Source organism: Nestor notabilis, unplaced genomic scaffold (assembly GCF_000696875.1).
Source record: "Nestor notabilis isolate BGI_N333 unplaced genomic scaffold, ASM69687v1 scaffold15605, whole genome shotgun sequence".
In the NCBI taxonomy this organism is placed as follows: Eukaryota; Metazoa; Chordata; class Aves; order Psittaciformes; family Psittacidae; genus Nestor; species Nestor notabilis.
This window is the reverse complement of record NW_009928982.1, coordinates 18,235-33,869: the sequence shown is the minus strand read 5'-3', so window position 1 is coordinate 33,869 and position 15,635 is coordinate 18,235. Positions and strand designations below refer to the sequence as shown.

Below are 15,635 nucleotides of genomic sequence, written 5' to 3'. Positions count from 1 at the left end.
GTTGCCCATGCTGTTCCTCAAATCTAGGTGGAAAATTCCACCATCAGGAGGAAAACTAGGAAAAATTTTACTGGTAATTTATAAGCAACAATAAGCAGAGGGGACTCAGATGCATGTGTGGCTACCAAATATGCATGATTGATTTATTCAACCAATGAATGCTGCCATGCCTGATTCTAGATTATCAAATGTCACTGAGATGTTCCAGTTCAGATCTCACTGAGTTTCCAGTACAGATCTTTACAGACAAGAACCAGCTGCCAGTTTTAGACTGGATCCAAGTTTGTCCCATATTCAGGGGAGTTTGCATGCACGTCTCTGTTTTAAACAACTTATGTTTCACAACACCATTAGACAGATTCTAACATACCAGTTATAAATGCACATAACAGGGCTTGCCTGCAAATGTTTTCATCCAAAACCAAGCTCCCCTCCTCCTGCAGCAGGGTGTCATCCAGCACATCCCAGGAGGAAGTAAAAAAATCCATGTCATGAAGAACAGAAATGAGGTTCCTCATGCACTACCCAGCCACAACACCATTCCTTGTCTAAGAACGTAACAGAGGATGGCCAAGATTATTTTTTTTTTTTATTCATTTATCTGTATCAATGACTCATCACAGTGCCTACAGCTGAGTTTTGGAAACTCCAGTATCTTGGAAACAGTATAGAAGCTTTCCATGTAAGCAGCTAATGAGCAACCAGACTTTGTATTCATGGAAACCAAGAGCATTTACAAAACTACACAGAAACACCTACCTATTTTTTCTCCTAATAACATTCTGGTAAATAACACTTGATCTTTTATATCAGTCTCTTGACATCTGATCATGATTATAATATCATACAGCTAGTATAAAATTTTAGCACTTAACACATACACGAAGTGAATATAGTCAAGCAATTGTGTGACCACAAAACAGCAAATAGCCAAAGCCAAATCCCATTGGCAAAGGTTTTTGTTTGCTTTTCTATTTATTTAAAGGCCTATCTCATGTTTCAGAGCACAATGTGGAACAGAAAACCATGTGTGGTAAATTCCCATTTTGACCACCTTTTTAAACCCATCTCAGATATGCACAGAACTTCTGCTTTGTTTGCTAATGAAGGCATGTTTATTTGATATTTCATAACTGGCTGGACACTGAAATTTGAGTTATTGGAGCTGAATTTCTCAATGTCACTCTTAAGCAACAAGACTTCAGCTTAACTGCACCCTCCAATGTTTCTCTGAAGGAGAAACAGTACTGCTAAAACATTTGTGTGCACTGGAAACACTCACGAAATTCTGTCAGAAGCAATTGGAACTTCCTGTAAATGAAATGAACCCTAAAAAAATAGCAATCTATAATAATTTTAAATCATTCGAATAAGTCTGAACGCTACCTGCCTGTGCTGGCTTAGAAATTCAGACTAGGACATGTTTTAGGTTAAATGAAAGCTTTCCCACAGGCCTACAGTCCCTCCACTACTCATGTGTACTATGGAAATTAGAATAATATTCCCTTCCCTTCATCCTCATCTTACTATTTAGACTGTGTCTTAGACTTGGCATTGGGAAGTATTGCACAGAAAATGCTGACCTCTCCTGAGATCTGTAGGAGGAATCTTATTTGCCTGGGTAAAGAAACCTTAACAACTAAATAGCAGACAAGTCAGGTCTTATAAATTTTCTTAGAACACTTAACAGATTTCAGTGTTTCCATTTCCACTTCACTTGCACAGCTTTCCCTTCCTCCAAACCGTTTTTTCCGTGTAGTAGCTTTAATACATGGGCTTTCTGAACATGATAGTAAAATAAAAAGTCAAGCCTTACCATTGGTGTCTGTGATGATAACACTGGCTTTAGTACTGTCATTCCCTAGTTTGCTGCTCACTCTGCATGCGTATTCACCAGCATCAGCCAGCGTGGCTCTGTAAATGTGCAGCTCAGAGTATTTCCTGTGAAATAAGAAGGAACATTTAAACTTCCTGTTCTGGAGTAACAGTCACTGCATCTACTAATGCACTTTTTTTTCCCTCCCAACAAAGAGTCTTCCATTCTTATCCACAGATTAACACTATCCACATTTGAAAGAAGGGAGGAGAATAAAAAAGTATCTCTTTTACAGGCTGCTGAAACCCAGGCATATAAATGCACTCAAATGAAGATACTTGTTTATGCTTTTCTGTTGGGAGGAGTCTTTGTTTTTAAAAGAAATCTGAAAAACAAACTTCCTTTCTCAGCTGAATTGTTTGCTATCTTGATGCCATGGAGATGGGTGTAATATTAAAATAGATTACCCTTTCCTACAGATTTGTATTGCCAGTAGCAGAGTTCTGGGTGAGTACTGTAGTTTCCAACATCTGACTAAATAATTATGAGATTAGGACACACCATTCTCTTTAACAACCTCTGAAACCCCAATAGTAAATCATTCTCCAGTGCTAACAAAAAATTATGGGCAGGAGCACAATTTGCATGAAGCTACATTTTGTTCCAGACTCAGGAACATAATTTAATCAGTCTCCAAGGTTTTAAGATTAGATTTTGAAATGCAGAACTCCTGCCTACCCATTAATTTGGTAGGAACGTGTTCTGGTGTCATTCAAGGGGTCCCCAACTCATGTGATGGTAATAATCCCATTACTTAGACTGCAGAGAATGAGGACCTTGGGGAAAATATACACATTATTTCTGTTGCCAGTTTCTGTTTAAAAGAAGTGCTTTGTTGAAGTTTTTGTCTGTAGCAAAGCCTGCTTACTTATCTACGGAATAGTCACTTAGAGAGCATGACTATTGGCTTCCCTAAGTTGGCCTACCCCAACACGAAGGACTGATCCCCAGAAGACAGGGGTTCTTCATTCCAAAAGCTCATAGTCACCAGCATGTCTAGTGATGTATACTGAGCAAAGCCATGTCTGGGAGTTGCTTTGCTTTAGCACAGCCATGTGTCCTCAACTCTCCGTACAGGAATTACAACTGGTTACCCTTCCTGGGAACCACAGTTCAGGGCTGGGTTCAGATGAGAAACAAGTCTATTGTAGCAGAGGGGCTTGTAAAGCAATCAAAATGTTTACTGCCACTTTCCAGCCCATCCTTGTGAGTCATCCCTCCCTGCAACACAGTAAACTATCCCATCTGCTATCAATATCTGCATATTGACAACTCAGCCTTCCCTGCCTCTACACAAAGGTCCTATTGCTGAGGAGTCAGCACTCATGGGATGAGAGCAGTGTGCTAGGTGGACACCAGCTCTGCTAGAAACCCACATCACAAAACTTCCCCCTCATGTCATGACACAGGGTTGCTCTCTTCAGGCTACTGGGCTTGCAAGAAGGAGGAGGAGCAGCCAAGTTATGGTTAGCAATTTGCTCAGGTTTACTTGAATGGTAAACAACTGAATAGTTGACTATTTGGGCTCACTTCTCAGGCAATGTTAGAAGCCCAGTTCCCAATGCTGAATTAATTAACTGGGCTGCATTTCAGATGGCACTGAAGAACAGAGTCTAGCTGGTGGCAACCATGAATATATGTGTAAAATGCACCTAAGACACTGACAGAAGGGTCCAAAGGTGAAAGCTACTGTCTCTTTGAGTGGGAATCTCACACCCCGCTAACAGCTATACTTACACTACAATAAAAATGACCAGCTATCTGCACACCTGCCTTTGTAACTGCCTGTTGAAGGGCCTGTCCAAGATCGTCTGGCAGTAGTCTACACTACCTAACAGCTTGTGTGGACGTGCAGTATTTCCTGTATCACATAGATTATCTTTCAGCCATGCTTGCAGACATTTGTCTAGATGAAGAGCAGGCTGTAGCCTCAGGATGCTTTGAAAGGCAATGTGAACAGTCTCAGTTTTTTGAGGAACTCACATAAACCTAATGATAAACAAGCACAGCTGCATCTATATCCCTTTTGTTTTGGCACCCACTTTATGTCTGTTGCAGTATCTTTTCCTTGCTGTGTGATATTAATTAATATTGATGCAAACCACCTTTGTGGTACTCGTGGCTTTTAGGAGAAACTCTTTGACCACACGTTTGTTTCTACTTTCTTTGTTTTACATGATACCTGCAGGAAAAGGTGAGGAATTTTTTATTCCTTTTATGATTTTAAGATTATATTAAAATAGGTGAAGCAACCATATTTCTTACAAATCTACTTCTAACAAGCCAAATTAACTCTTATTTTTAGAAAAGATCTCTAAGGAGTTTTTTCTCTAAATATAGGAGAAATAGTATTTATAGTCTTAAGAATATTATTGAGACATATCAGAACAGAACTAAAAGTCAAAGCAGAAGATGACTCATTAATGAATGTAAATGAAGCAGCTCCCTAGCAATACAGTGCTCCAACAATACTCACTTAAAGACCACGATAAGGGATTTTGTATTCAAATGCTTGTCCTTTATCTATACCATGCTGCACCAAAAAATGCCTCTCTGTACAATTTGCTTATGCTATACCTTCAGCTCATTGCCACTGTGACACTGCTGAGCTTGTATTCACACATGAAAGGGAAAGGAATACATCCGCTGAATGCAGCCCCAGCCTACCTTATCTGACTGCTTGAATTCATTTTGCTTCCCGTCTCCATCTGTCATCCAGAATTGCCTGTCTGCGGGCAAATATCCAGGCTAAGCTTGGATGAAGACAGAGGTACAGGGCACTTGCACACGAGGTTTTCTCATGCACTGTTGCATCCAAAGCCATCAGCTAGTTGAGGTGAAGTGGCAAACACATTCCCTCTGCCTAAAAATCCCAACCCTGATAAAGGAGTTTTGCCTGACTCTGTACAGCACACCCAATCCAAAAATACTCAGGCTTCACCGGGGTGTGAGATCAGAGAAGGAAAATGAAATTTTATCAGTACAAGTGGACAGGCATGGGAAGGTTAGATACTAGGTAGAAAGCCCTTGTCCAGTGCCTGATATTTTTCTGTATCTCCATTGACGCAAAGGAACAGCTCAGAGCTTGGACACGTAAATCTATCAATCGTGGCATCGTGAATCAGCAGCAATCTTACGAGCAGCAGAAACTCACTAGCTGCATGTTGTTACTCCATGACAAATTTGAGGTAAAAAGTGAGTGATTTAAATGCCTTTCATTAAAATTTAGACTCATTCAGTTTCTCTTGACTTTCCAATGTAATGAGAAAGGGCACAGCCATTCAGTGTGATTCATCCGTATTCATCAACAGTATGCTGTACTGTTACGTCACTGCATGTTGGGGCTCTGTGCGCTCTGAATCAACCACTCTGAAATCATCCTAGTGAGCTGCGAGGAGTGATCCCCTGAGCACGTTTTACATGCAAGGCAATCTTCAGAAGGCTAAGCTTCGAGGAAGTCTGCCTTGCCATAAAGTCTTTTAAACTCTTAAAAAGCTAGGAAAACACAGTCATCATCTGCTCCACTTCTGAAAACCCTTTCAATCAGCAGTATTCTCACTGACTGAATGCACCCAATAAACACCAAGCTGCAGTACTATCTTTTTCATGCCTACTGCAGGTGCCAATCTGAGGTCTTAATCTTCAATTTCTGAGGTAGACATTCATTATTCTGCCAGATGTTTTTCAATTTTTTAAAAACCCTACAGCTAAATAGCCAGAACTCAGAAACATTTATATTTCTCCCAACATTGAACGTGTTTTATTCTGCTGTCACACAATGAGAAAGGTGATATCTTGCAAAATATGACATCACTAAAAGTCACTTCTGGCCACTGGGCACTGCTTACAAACTTTGTGACATTTTTATAAATGTGTAGAACGTGTTATTCTCAAGTGTTTGGATTGAGGGAACCGATAAGACTGTGGTACCCTGCATGCTAGTGGTTCTTCAGAAACATAACCTACTTTTTATGTAGCCAATTGACCTTTAAAGTAGACATTAATCCCAGACAGCTCGACAACTACCTTAGCCTTCCTTGTTGATGTTTCCCATACTTGGTAATAGCAAAGAATTCACGCAAAAATTATTGTTGTAACAGTATGGGAGCATACGAACGTGACAAACATTTATCAACATGCTGTTGTGAAAAAACAGAGAGAATAAGTGGGGGAAAAACTTGATGGTTGATATTCCTTTCATTTGTGATGGGATCTTTTTAATGTGGCTTTGTTTACTGTAATCTGCATGTCATTTTATGCACTCATTTGCACTGCATTTTTGCCTGTTTTCCTTTCATTTTAGAACACATGCATGTCCCATGTTTTATCAAAATAAAATCTATCTCCTTTTAAGCCGTTTGCACCTACTCAGTGCTGGAAGCACACATAAACAGCAAAAGAAGAAATGGCAAAGCACTAGTGTGTCACCAAACTAAAATCTCAAAGTAGAAAGGCAAGGGAAATCCTTCAGATGTCAGCAGTCTTTCCCTTTTTTGTAGTCTACACCTTGTGACTTTCACATCTCTAGTTAGAAGAACTTTTCTGTTCCACACTGACATTTCTGCTTTAAAACAGAAAATAGAGGAGAGAAATTTTGACAATGAGTGATACTCTCCTGGCTGGGGTAGAACACAGAAGTGTGAAATCCAGGTCAAAGCCTACGCTCTGCCCACTTGTGGTGGGGGAATAAGACTTCAGATTTCCATTTTCCAGAGAAAGGAATTAAATTATTTCTTCATTATGTATCTTTTCTGGAATTTTGAACATATTTTTGCACATCAACCTAAAAAGTAGTCTCACACATTTCACGTGCATGCTCTAATCAATAGCTATTAGCTAGTTTCCCTTCTGCCAGCTCCCCAAAGTTTTTTCAGGGGGGTTGGGAGGAGGGAATTAAAGAAGGGAACTGGCAGAAAGCAGTTAATGATGCAACGTTGAACTGACAAAGCCCAGCCCCAGAAGGTGAAATCCTGGCTCCAGTAAGTTTGGTGAATCGGCATCAGCCCAAATGTAAAAGGAGAAAATAGTGTTTGCCCCTCACAGGCAGCACTGGTTTGCTGGAGAAGCTGAGGGCCAGGCTCTGACCTGAAAATTTTCTTTACAGAAAAGAATGAAAATACAACTCTGACAGAGACATATGGCCCTGCAAATGGGTCCAGACAATTTGCCAGGCTATCTGCCACCTGGAACAGCTCCATTTTGCAAATGCTAGAAGGAGACATCACAGGTTCCTTCTTGCCGTCTGTGCAACCATGGCACAGAGGCTGTGGCAATGCTGCTTTACCCCCCTCCTTGTTTCACCTTGCGTCCTAGGCTGGGTTACAAGAAACTGCAAGGGAGGGCAGGACATCTGGTTTTCAACCTGAATAACTCTGAGAAGTGAAGTGTCTGATTTTGCCTGTTGTTTTGCCTAATGAGATGAGACCTGACAAAAACGTATGGGGGGATTTAACTCCCTGGAAGGATCTCTTGCAGAGCCCACCTGAAATCCTCTGAGTCTTGCATGAAGGGAAGGCATGGCCCAGTGCAGCAGATAGTAGCCATGCCTACTGAGAGTAGATGTGAGAGTTGCAGGGCTGTGTTCAAACAGATTGTTATTGCTTCTTTTGATGGATGGGTGGCCACAATCAAAGCTTTTTAACTTAAATAACAAGGTAGAGGCCAAACAGCAAAAGCCATCTCCTGTCTCAGTGCAGAAAATGCATTGTGTATCTTCCTTGTCCCTGCAGAAAGGAGGCACCACACTATCTTTTGGCACTGGCCATCAGTCACATGTAGCAGACAATTACTCCCAGCCAAGAGGAAGAGATTTGCAGGCTTTGCTACTCATCTGACATCTGCTAGACCCATGTCTTGTTATGCATGTGTGGGAATGCCTCTAGTAAAGGAGTACTGCAAGATTGCATTAGGCATTTGCAGACAACATTTAGCCCTTCTTAAGGACTAGACTACTTGCGAAACAAATCTCAAAAAAATCTCCAAATCTACATTGCCTCACTGATTTTAAGTGCTTTTGGATTTTAGACAATAAACATAAGGTACATCTGTTCTTGTCAGTAGTTTAAAAATGGCCTGTCTCCAAGGTTTACTGGTTAAAATAATAGCCTTTGGCTATCAGAAAATAAACGCAAACTGAAAAGGGAAAATTATTTATGAAATATTTATACCATATTACCACTTCATCCATACATTTAAGAAAAATAACAACAGTGTCCGCTTCCTTGAATTTTCTCCCTCCGTAACCCACAGGTTTTAGCTTTGTGGTACTGCAATTAACGACCTCAATGCCTGTGTTCTGTTGAACAGCTCTCCCCATCCCACCCAGTTTCCCTTGTGAGATATGTCTGTACTTACTTTTGTTTTTTGGGGATCTTGACATTTTCCGGTCTGTTTTTTTTGGTTATTTCTTTTCCATTCTTTAACCATTTGAATCTGAGCGCAGGGTACTCTGAAGTGGTTTCACATCTTAGCACTAGCTTCTGACCCACAGCAGCCTCTTGGTTTTTCATTTCCTTCAATTTCGGAGGCACCGCTAAAGAAATAAAAGAACATGCTGGTGATTAGGCCATTCTCAAGAGGGAAAACAGTGCTAACCCAAGTTGATCAAGGCAAGCCACATAAAGTAAAACCCCAACTAGACTAGCAACACTTCCACACCAAAACTTGAAAAGTAAGAATCATCTGTTTGTTACCTGTATCAATCTTAAAGCATAAAGACATATTTAATGACAGGCTAGTTTGGCCTTTTAGGATCCTCCTATGTGCGTCTTGCAACCTGCAAGCCATACGCAGCCTTAGTGAGAACTGAAGTGCTGCTACTGAATATGACATGAAGCACTAACAAAATTTAGTTGATCGTGTGCACCTAGACACAAGACAGGAAACTGCAGCAGGCAGCCTTAGTAGGTAACACAGAAAAGGGAAGGGAGGATGTCTTGCTCCTTTATGTATTTCAACTGCCATGAGCCAGGGGCTACCCAAAGGCTCCAGGTGCAACTGATGTGACAGGGAGCTAAAAGCATAAATACAAGCTTGACAGCTTCCCTAATCTGAGTGAAAGGTTTCTGCTCCAGCCAAACATTATAATCCACATTATACACCTGCCTCAAATCTCAGCTTGGCCATATCCTTTCCCTCAGGCAAGAGACAACAGGCTTGGAAGCCCATCAAGAGAATCAATATCGATTAAGGGTATTTTGGACCCAGAAGGGGACACTGTATTGAAAAAGCTCAGTCAAGAGCTCCCACATACTGAAGGGCTCCAGCTGATGTATCTCAATTTCTACTGTGTTGTAGCTGTAGCAATCCTTGCATAGGTAAATCTCAAACCACTTAGAGCTTTCTAAGTTAAAGACTTCTAATATTCCACAACCAGTACTGATCTTTGAGCACAGACTTCACAAGAAGCAGCAGTCCGTCTGTGAGATGCTACCCTCTGTTTGACTCCATGGGCTAGCTGTAAACCAGGATCTATCATACTCCTGTTTTAAGGAAAACACCTAGCTTAACTGTACTTCCCCTGGGGCTTAAGATAACACCTTTGCCACACAACTGGGGAGGGCTAGTAAAGGGAGCTACAGCTGTTCAGCTGATGGGTGATAGCTTGTGAGTCCATCCTGGCTCAGCTGCACCCTGCTGTTGATTCATACCTCCATGCAGCACCTTGAGCTGCAGTGTGTTTTTTTTCCTGAATAGCTGTAATATTGCCCAAGAAAACAAATGGTCAGCATGGTCCAGTGATTATCTGTAATGTGCAGATTAGGAGTGTTTGTCGGGACACCAACAGGTCTCCAATACGGTCCTGTACAAGAAAAGGTGTTAAAAAACTGAAAAACACTTGATTACATTTTGATATCTGTTTCTTGTGCATTTATGGAGACTTGCTGACATCAATTGCCCTTAATTATTATTCCAGTGAGACAAAAACCAAGCAGCACCACCATGGCCATAATTCTGAGAGGCACATATAAAGAATGGTATACACACATGCTGATAAGGAGTTGCCTGTTGCAGACAGCACCATGGCGAGTCCCACAGGTGAAGCAACCTTCTTGATCCCAGAAAAGCCCCAGGAAATCAGGAAAAGCCTGACTCCCCTGGAAACTGATCATGGAGCACAGCAGCATAAACAATGGTGGTTGGGAAAACGGTGTCTGCAGTGAAGGACCAAATAGGGTGGCTCCTACCAAGCCTGAAAGAGCTGCCTTCCATAATTAAAAGCCTTCTGATTGAGAGGAAGGTGGCAACTTTTTCCATGCATCTCTGCTGTTGTGGGAAACAACTCCTGGCAGGAAGTCTAAGGCTAGACATCAGCAAAATGTCTGACAGGGAAACCTTCCCTGGAGAGGGTGTCCCTGGAGCTTCTACACATAGGGTAGGCACATGTGTGAGAGTGGCACTAGGACAGATCAGGTAAGGTCCAGGATTTCATGAACAGAAAGAAATCTCCCCCAAAACATCTTCTCATGTGTTGGTTTCCATTTTCCACCCCTCCCCACAGGGTAATTTTGGAAATTCCGGTGTGTTCCCAAAATGCTGCTAAAACAATTTTTGCTTTCTGAAAAACAAATGCCCACACAACATTCTGAAACCAATATGTTTAAATATATATACTTTTACGAGTGTGTGTATTTGTTTATATACATACATGTACATAAGCACACATATAAATACTCAGGCATTTGTTGAAAAGAGCAAAAGAATTTTTGAAAAACACAATCTTTAAATTTTCCAACTAAATAATTAGCATTAATTAACAGCTTTACTATTGAAGTTTGTGCTTATTGTTCCATTCTGTCATGAAAGAGTTAAGGTTATAGTTTTTGGTCACTCTATAAGAAATGGAGCTGTAGAAGCATGAAGTAAAAAGTCAGTATTACTTATTTTACCATATTTCACTTATTAAAGTCCTAGTCCATATCTTGCGTAAGTTAAGAGAATAACCACAATTGCAAGGATCAAAATTTTTTATGCTTAATACTTCAACCCTTCATTGGTTTTGCTGTCAACACAGCACTGTGAAACTGGGAATAAAAGAGAGATGCCATTTTGTTCCTGAATTTTATTTTAATTTTATATTATCTCCTCAAAATGACTTGCAGATTTTTTGCCTCCATCAGAACTGTCATGGAAAAAAAAAGTGTTAAATTAATATGCTCAACTCTTGCCATAATTCAGGAGTTACCAGGAAACATAAAAGAGGATTTAATCAATGGCAGTGACCCTCACTAATTCACAGTAACTCGCTGTCCAAGCATGCGGGCTCTCCAGGGAAAGCAGTAAAAGCTGTTCACAGACATGACAGAAAAGAGATTGTTGCTTCTTTTCTTTTCTTTTTTTTAAAAATCCTTTTCATTTACACTACGTTTGTTTCCTTTCAGCTGCAGTTTTGCAAAAGTTAATCAGTCCTGCCAGGCATATGAGAAAGCTCGTGCTGATAAAGCCACAGCATTGTGTGCTTGGATTGAGACCAGCCATAGCTTTCATTGTTGCAAGAGGTAGTTGACTTTCATCACAGTCTGTGCCAATTTCCCCAGTGCTACTAAGACAGGACCTTGTCTGAGGGGTAAAATGGTTTCAAAGGGGGTAAAAATGCTTTTAAATGAGGCAAAAAATCATGCTTCTAATGATCATTGGACATTGCTCCTCCTACACCTCCATCCCCTCACCTCTTTACCCGTTCTCCCTTGACCCCCACAGCATCTCCTGCCAGCTTGGCTCCTTTCCACTGCTCCTTTCTGTGCCCATCATGTAGCTCCGCTTCTTGCTGCACTGGCGAGGCTTTTGCCCACTGCTCTGTGTGAGGCTTGCTGCTGCAGGCAGGAATGGGCGAGAAGCAGCAAGAAAAACACTTTCTGCATCTCCAAGCATGGGTGGAGGCTGAGGTGCTGTCTGGGACAGTATGACTCTGTCAAAGTGCATTGTGAAGATGAAAGGGAGCCTCTCAGCATTTCCTGCAGGTCATGTTTTGAGTAGTGCTGTTGGAAACAGCTCTGGTATGGTGGCTGCAAAGCCTTTATGTGTACTATCCATCACAGAATGTCAAGGGCCAGGTAGCAAAGAAAACAGACAAATTCTGAGGAGAAACAGCAGAAACTAAGCATGGAAGCACCCTAAATGTGGCACTGCTTGAATGAAAGGTATGGTGTGAACCACTTCATCTGTATTCTGGGAAGACCTCACATTTTAAGAGTGAATTAGACACACAGAAAGGCACCCATGTGTAACCCCAGTCTTTTCACGCTCCCCGGTCAGGACCTCTCTCTGTGACCCACAGACCTCCCCTGGTTTGACAGACTTTCTGAGAAAGCAACAGCAGCAGTAACAGCAAGAGAAGGCTGTCACACTGTGACCAGCCCTCACAAGGCAACGGAGCACTTGTGGCAGCAAAAGCCCTGCACTGTTGGGAGGGTTTAACAGGCAAAAGCATGCAAGGTGTTAGATGTCTACTTGTTAAGATGGACCGAATACCTGTCATTTTGTTAGCAATTTTTTTCAGAAACTTACATCTGCTGGCCTGCATAATATCACTGCAGATAAGAAACACTCATTTCTATAGTCTCTCTGCAAAAGACTCACTGATAATGTGTGACTGGATGTAACTTCTCTCTGGACTTTGGCAAATTTGGCAAAGCACAGCAATCTCCTTAACCTCAATGTTTGATTGTATAGTTAATGTGCATGGAAGCTCGACACATTGAACAAATTAAACAGGAAATGTGCAAAATATTATCACACAGCTACACACTTTCAGCTGAAATTCCAGGAGTGGTTGGGTTTTTTTTATCTTTCTTTTCTTTTCCTTGGAAGGCACAAAGCCTTTTAAGATTCTGAGTACAGGAATGTATTAGGCATGCTTGCCAGTGGGCACGTGTGCAGAGTTCGCTGTGCAAAATTGTGACCAACAACTTGGGGAGTGGTAACTGAAGCCACAAAAATATCACCCATTGCCTTGGTCTCAGAGTTGCTTTTTTGTAGCATAATGCTCCAGGCAGAGCAGTAATGCAAGACAAATTCCATTATTTCCAAAAGCCTTCTCCGCTGGCATAGGAGATTGTAATCAAGCTCAGGTTTATCACAGAGTAGGTCAGATTTTCTAAAGCTTCTGCTGTAAACAATATAAGCTACACTTTAAAATGTATACTGCTCCTGCTCAGACAACTAAAACATAAACCAAAATATTCTGTTGGTTTTAACCCTTCTATTACTCTCTCAGGCAACATTTGGGTTCTGAACACTTTTTGAAATTTGACTATTTCCTTCCAGCATATTGAGTCTCTGTGCAGGTTACCTACATGATAAAACAGTGTGAGTAATTACGGAGGATGTTACTATACAACCAGCTCTCCAAAGTACCAGAGTAACTGAACACGAGCTGAGGGACTGGAAAACCCAACAAGTAATTTAGCTGCTTAAATGGGAATTTTTCAGTGCTGAACTCTTCTGAAAATACTGTCAGATACGTTTCAGCTTCTGGTTTTGGTATTATTTGAATACTTTTGTCTGCGTAGAATAGCAAAAGGAAAAATGCAAACCTGACATTTGTCTTGAGTACTACACGTAAAACCAAGATCCACAGAATCTCATTCTTCCTAGTTATAGTAGAAGTACATTTTTTTGCATGAATTTTAGATATTGTAAATGCCAAAAGAAAAGGGGATACCACAGGAATGGCTAACGACATGGTCAGGAGCCAAGAAACAGAACAATAGGGAGGGACATATCACTACAGTCATGTTCTTTGAACACTGAACCAGCGAGGAACCAGCAAATGCCATATAAATCAGAGTAACTACTCCCTAGAGCTAATCACAAACCCAACTGCAACTCTGATTGCCCTGATCAGGAACTGCTCATGTCATGCTGTGGAGTGTTTTGAGTCTAACTCAATAAGACTGACAGGTTTAGGTATGAAGTCTCACATGGTCCTTTCAAAGTAATGGCGCACCCAACAAACTGTTCATCTTTACCTAAAATATTTGTTTATTCAGGGTGAGATGCTTTCAAGTACATGGCATGTCACACCAGTTTTCATGGATGTTTACCCTCTCTGAGCTTGCATTAATGTTCTTTTTGTTCTCCCTGTCAGAAGCCTAGTAAAAATTTCCAAGAAGACTATTAATGGGCCAACTCATAACATAACCTTGTGAAGGCAGGATTTTCAACAAAACACTGAAAATGGACATACACAAGAAGTATTGTGCAAATGAAGAAGGTCTCACTACTCCCCCCTCCCCCCTACAAGTAAAAATCATCTCCAGTAGAGCCAGAAAAAGAAAGTTAGTGACAAACTGGCATGTCTGGAAGTATCATGTCCATGAGGGAAAGTCTGAGAGCAACCATTTATTCAGTGTAATAGGATAATGCCAGGCTGTCCAGCCTCTTGTAGTCACTCAAGATATCAATTTCTGAGCTTAGACCTCCTCAGAGACAGGGAACTGCATTCAAAGATAGCAAAACATAGGTTTCACAAGAGAAGCTGGGTGAGCAAGCGTCTAACCTAAAGATTATGATTTAAAGGTCAACACTTAATTTGTTTACTGATGATCTTGCCTGCAGGAACACACCGCCTGATTACATTAAATAGTCTCTCCTCTGTTTTACAATGCTTCAGCTGACTCCAATTGGCTGCATCCCTGATAAACTTTGATGATCCTGTTAGACAATGATCATACAGACCGAAAAGGTGGGGACAGCGTAAAATAAATATAGTTGATATCCAACAAGTGATTCAGGGACATCTGCTCATAAAGTCGATATAAAAATCTGCAGGTCCATATTTTACATACCTAAGTGCATAAAGGTAGAGTCCAGAATCTTTAATTGAGCATTAAAATTAAAGCAATCCAATGCACAGAAATGCTATGCATGCATAAATCCCATGGACTTCAGGGGTACTTGCAAGTACTGAATGATTTTTTTTTGCATGAAGCCACTTTTGATTTAGAAGCTGAATTTCAGGATTGCACATTAAAAAAGTTTGTCCCAAGTTGTGTGTGCTGAAGTCAGATGAGGGCAGGAAGCATGGCTTGCTGCATCATACGTATGTCTCTTTCTCTTCTTTGCTATCCAGCCTAAGAGCAAAGCTTGCATCACCATTAGCTTTCATCACTAATCTCTACCTTTGCTAGAAAAAATGCCTACAGTAAGTTGCTGCACAGAGACCAGTGCAGCTGGGATAACCCCCTAAAAGCAAAGGCTGTGACTGCACTGTTAACTTGGTTGGGTCTCAAGCTTCACCCCATGGCCAGACTTGGAAGGTTCACCACATCTCTGGTCTGAGAGGCACACAAAACTTAGACTTTGGGTCTCAGCTGTGGTACATGTGTAGCCACGTTGGTGTGTCCTAGGATCATGTTGGGAAGAATAAAAACAGATGGATAAAAATAAGGCAAGGAAGGAAAGATGTGCAACACAACAATACTCTCCTTTAGTATAATGTAGAGGTTATTCCTATACTAATGAACATCTAGTTCTTGGATAACACCTTTTCTTCTGGTTTTGGTAGAATTTTATTTTTTTTAAATAGCTTTAGAGCTTTAATCTTTCAATCTGAGACCTCAAAAGTGGTGCAGCCAACTCCTCCTCTCCTTCTCACATCTAAAATTTTCTGGCACACTCTTGTATTTGCTATCATCCAAAAATATAGAGGCCTCTGTGTACTGAATCCTGTAAGCTTTTCAAATCCCATGCACTGTCTTATATTTTATAACTCTTGTTTCAATCTCCACTGTCTCAGTTGCTTCTCCACCCTCTCAGC

General features: G+C 41.0%; 1 protein-coding gene across 1 annotated transcript; it reads right to left on the bottom strand.

The window, feature by feature from the left end:
* Positions 1-1,816: 1,816 nt before the first annotated feature.
* LOC104405935 (pro-neuregulin-1, membrane-bound isoform-like) lies at positions 1,817-8,408 on the bottom strand (the record flags this gene model as incomplete). The annotated part of the gene is made up of 2 exons (XM_010014785.1): positions 1,817-1,941; positions 8,231-8,408. Coding segments are annotated over 2 exons (303 nt in total), but the record flags the coding sequence as incomplete, so codon positions are not given.
* Positions 8,409-15,635: the final 7,227 nt, after the last annotated feature.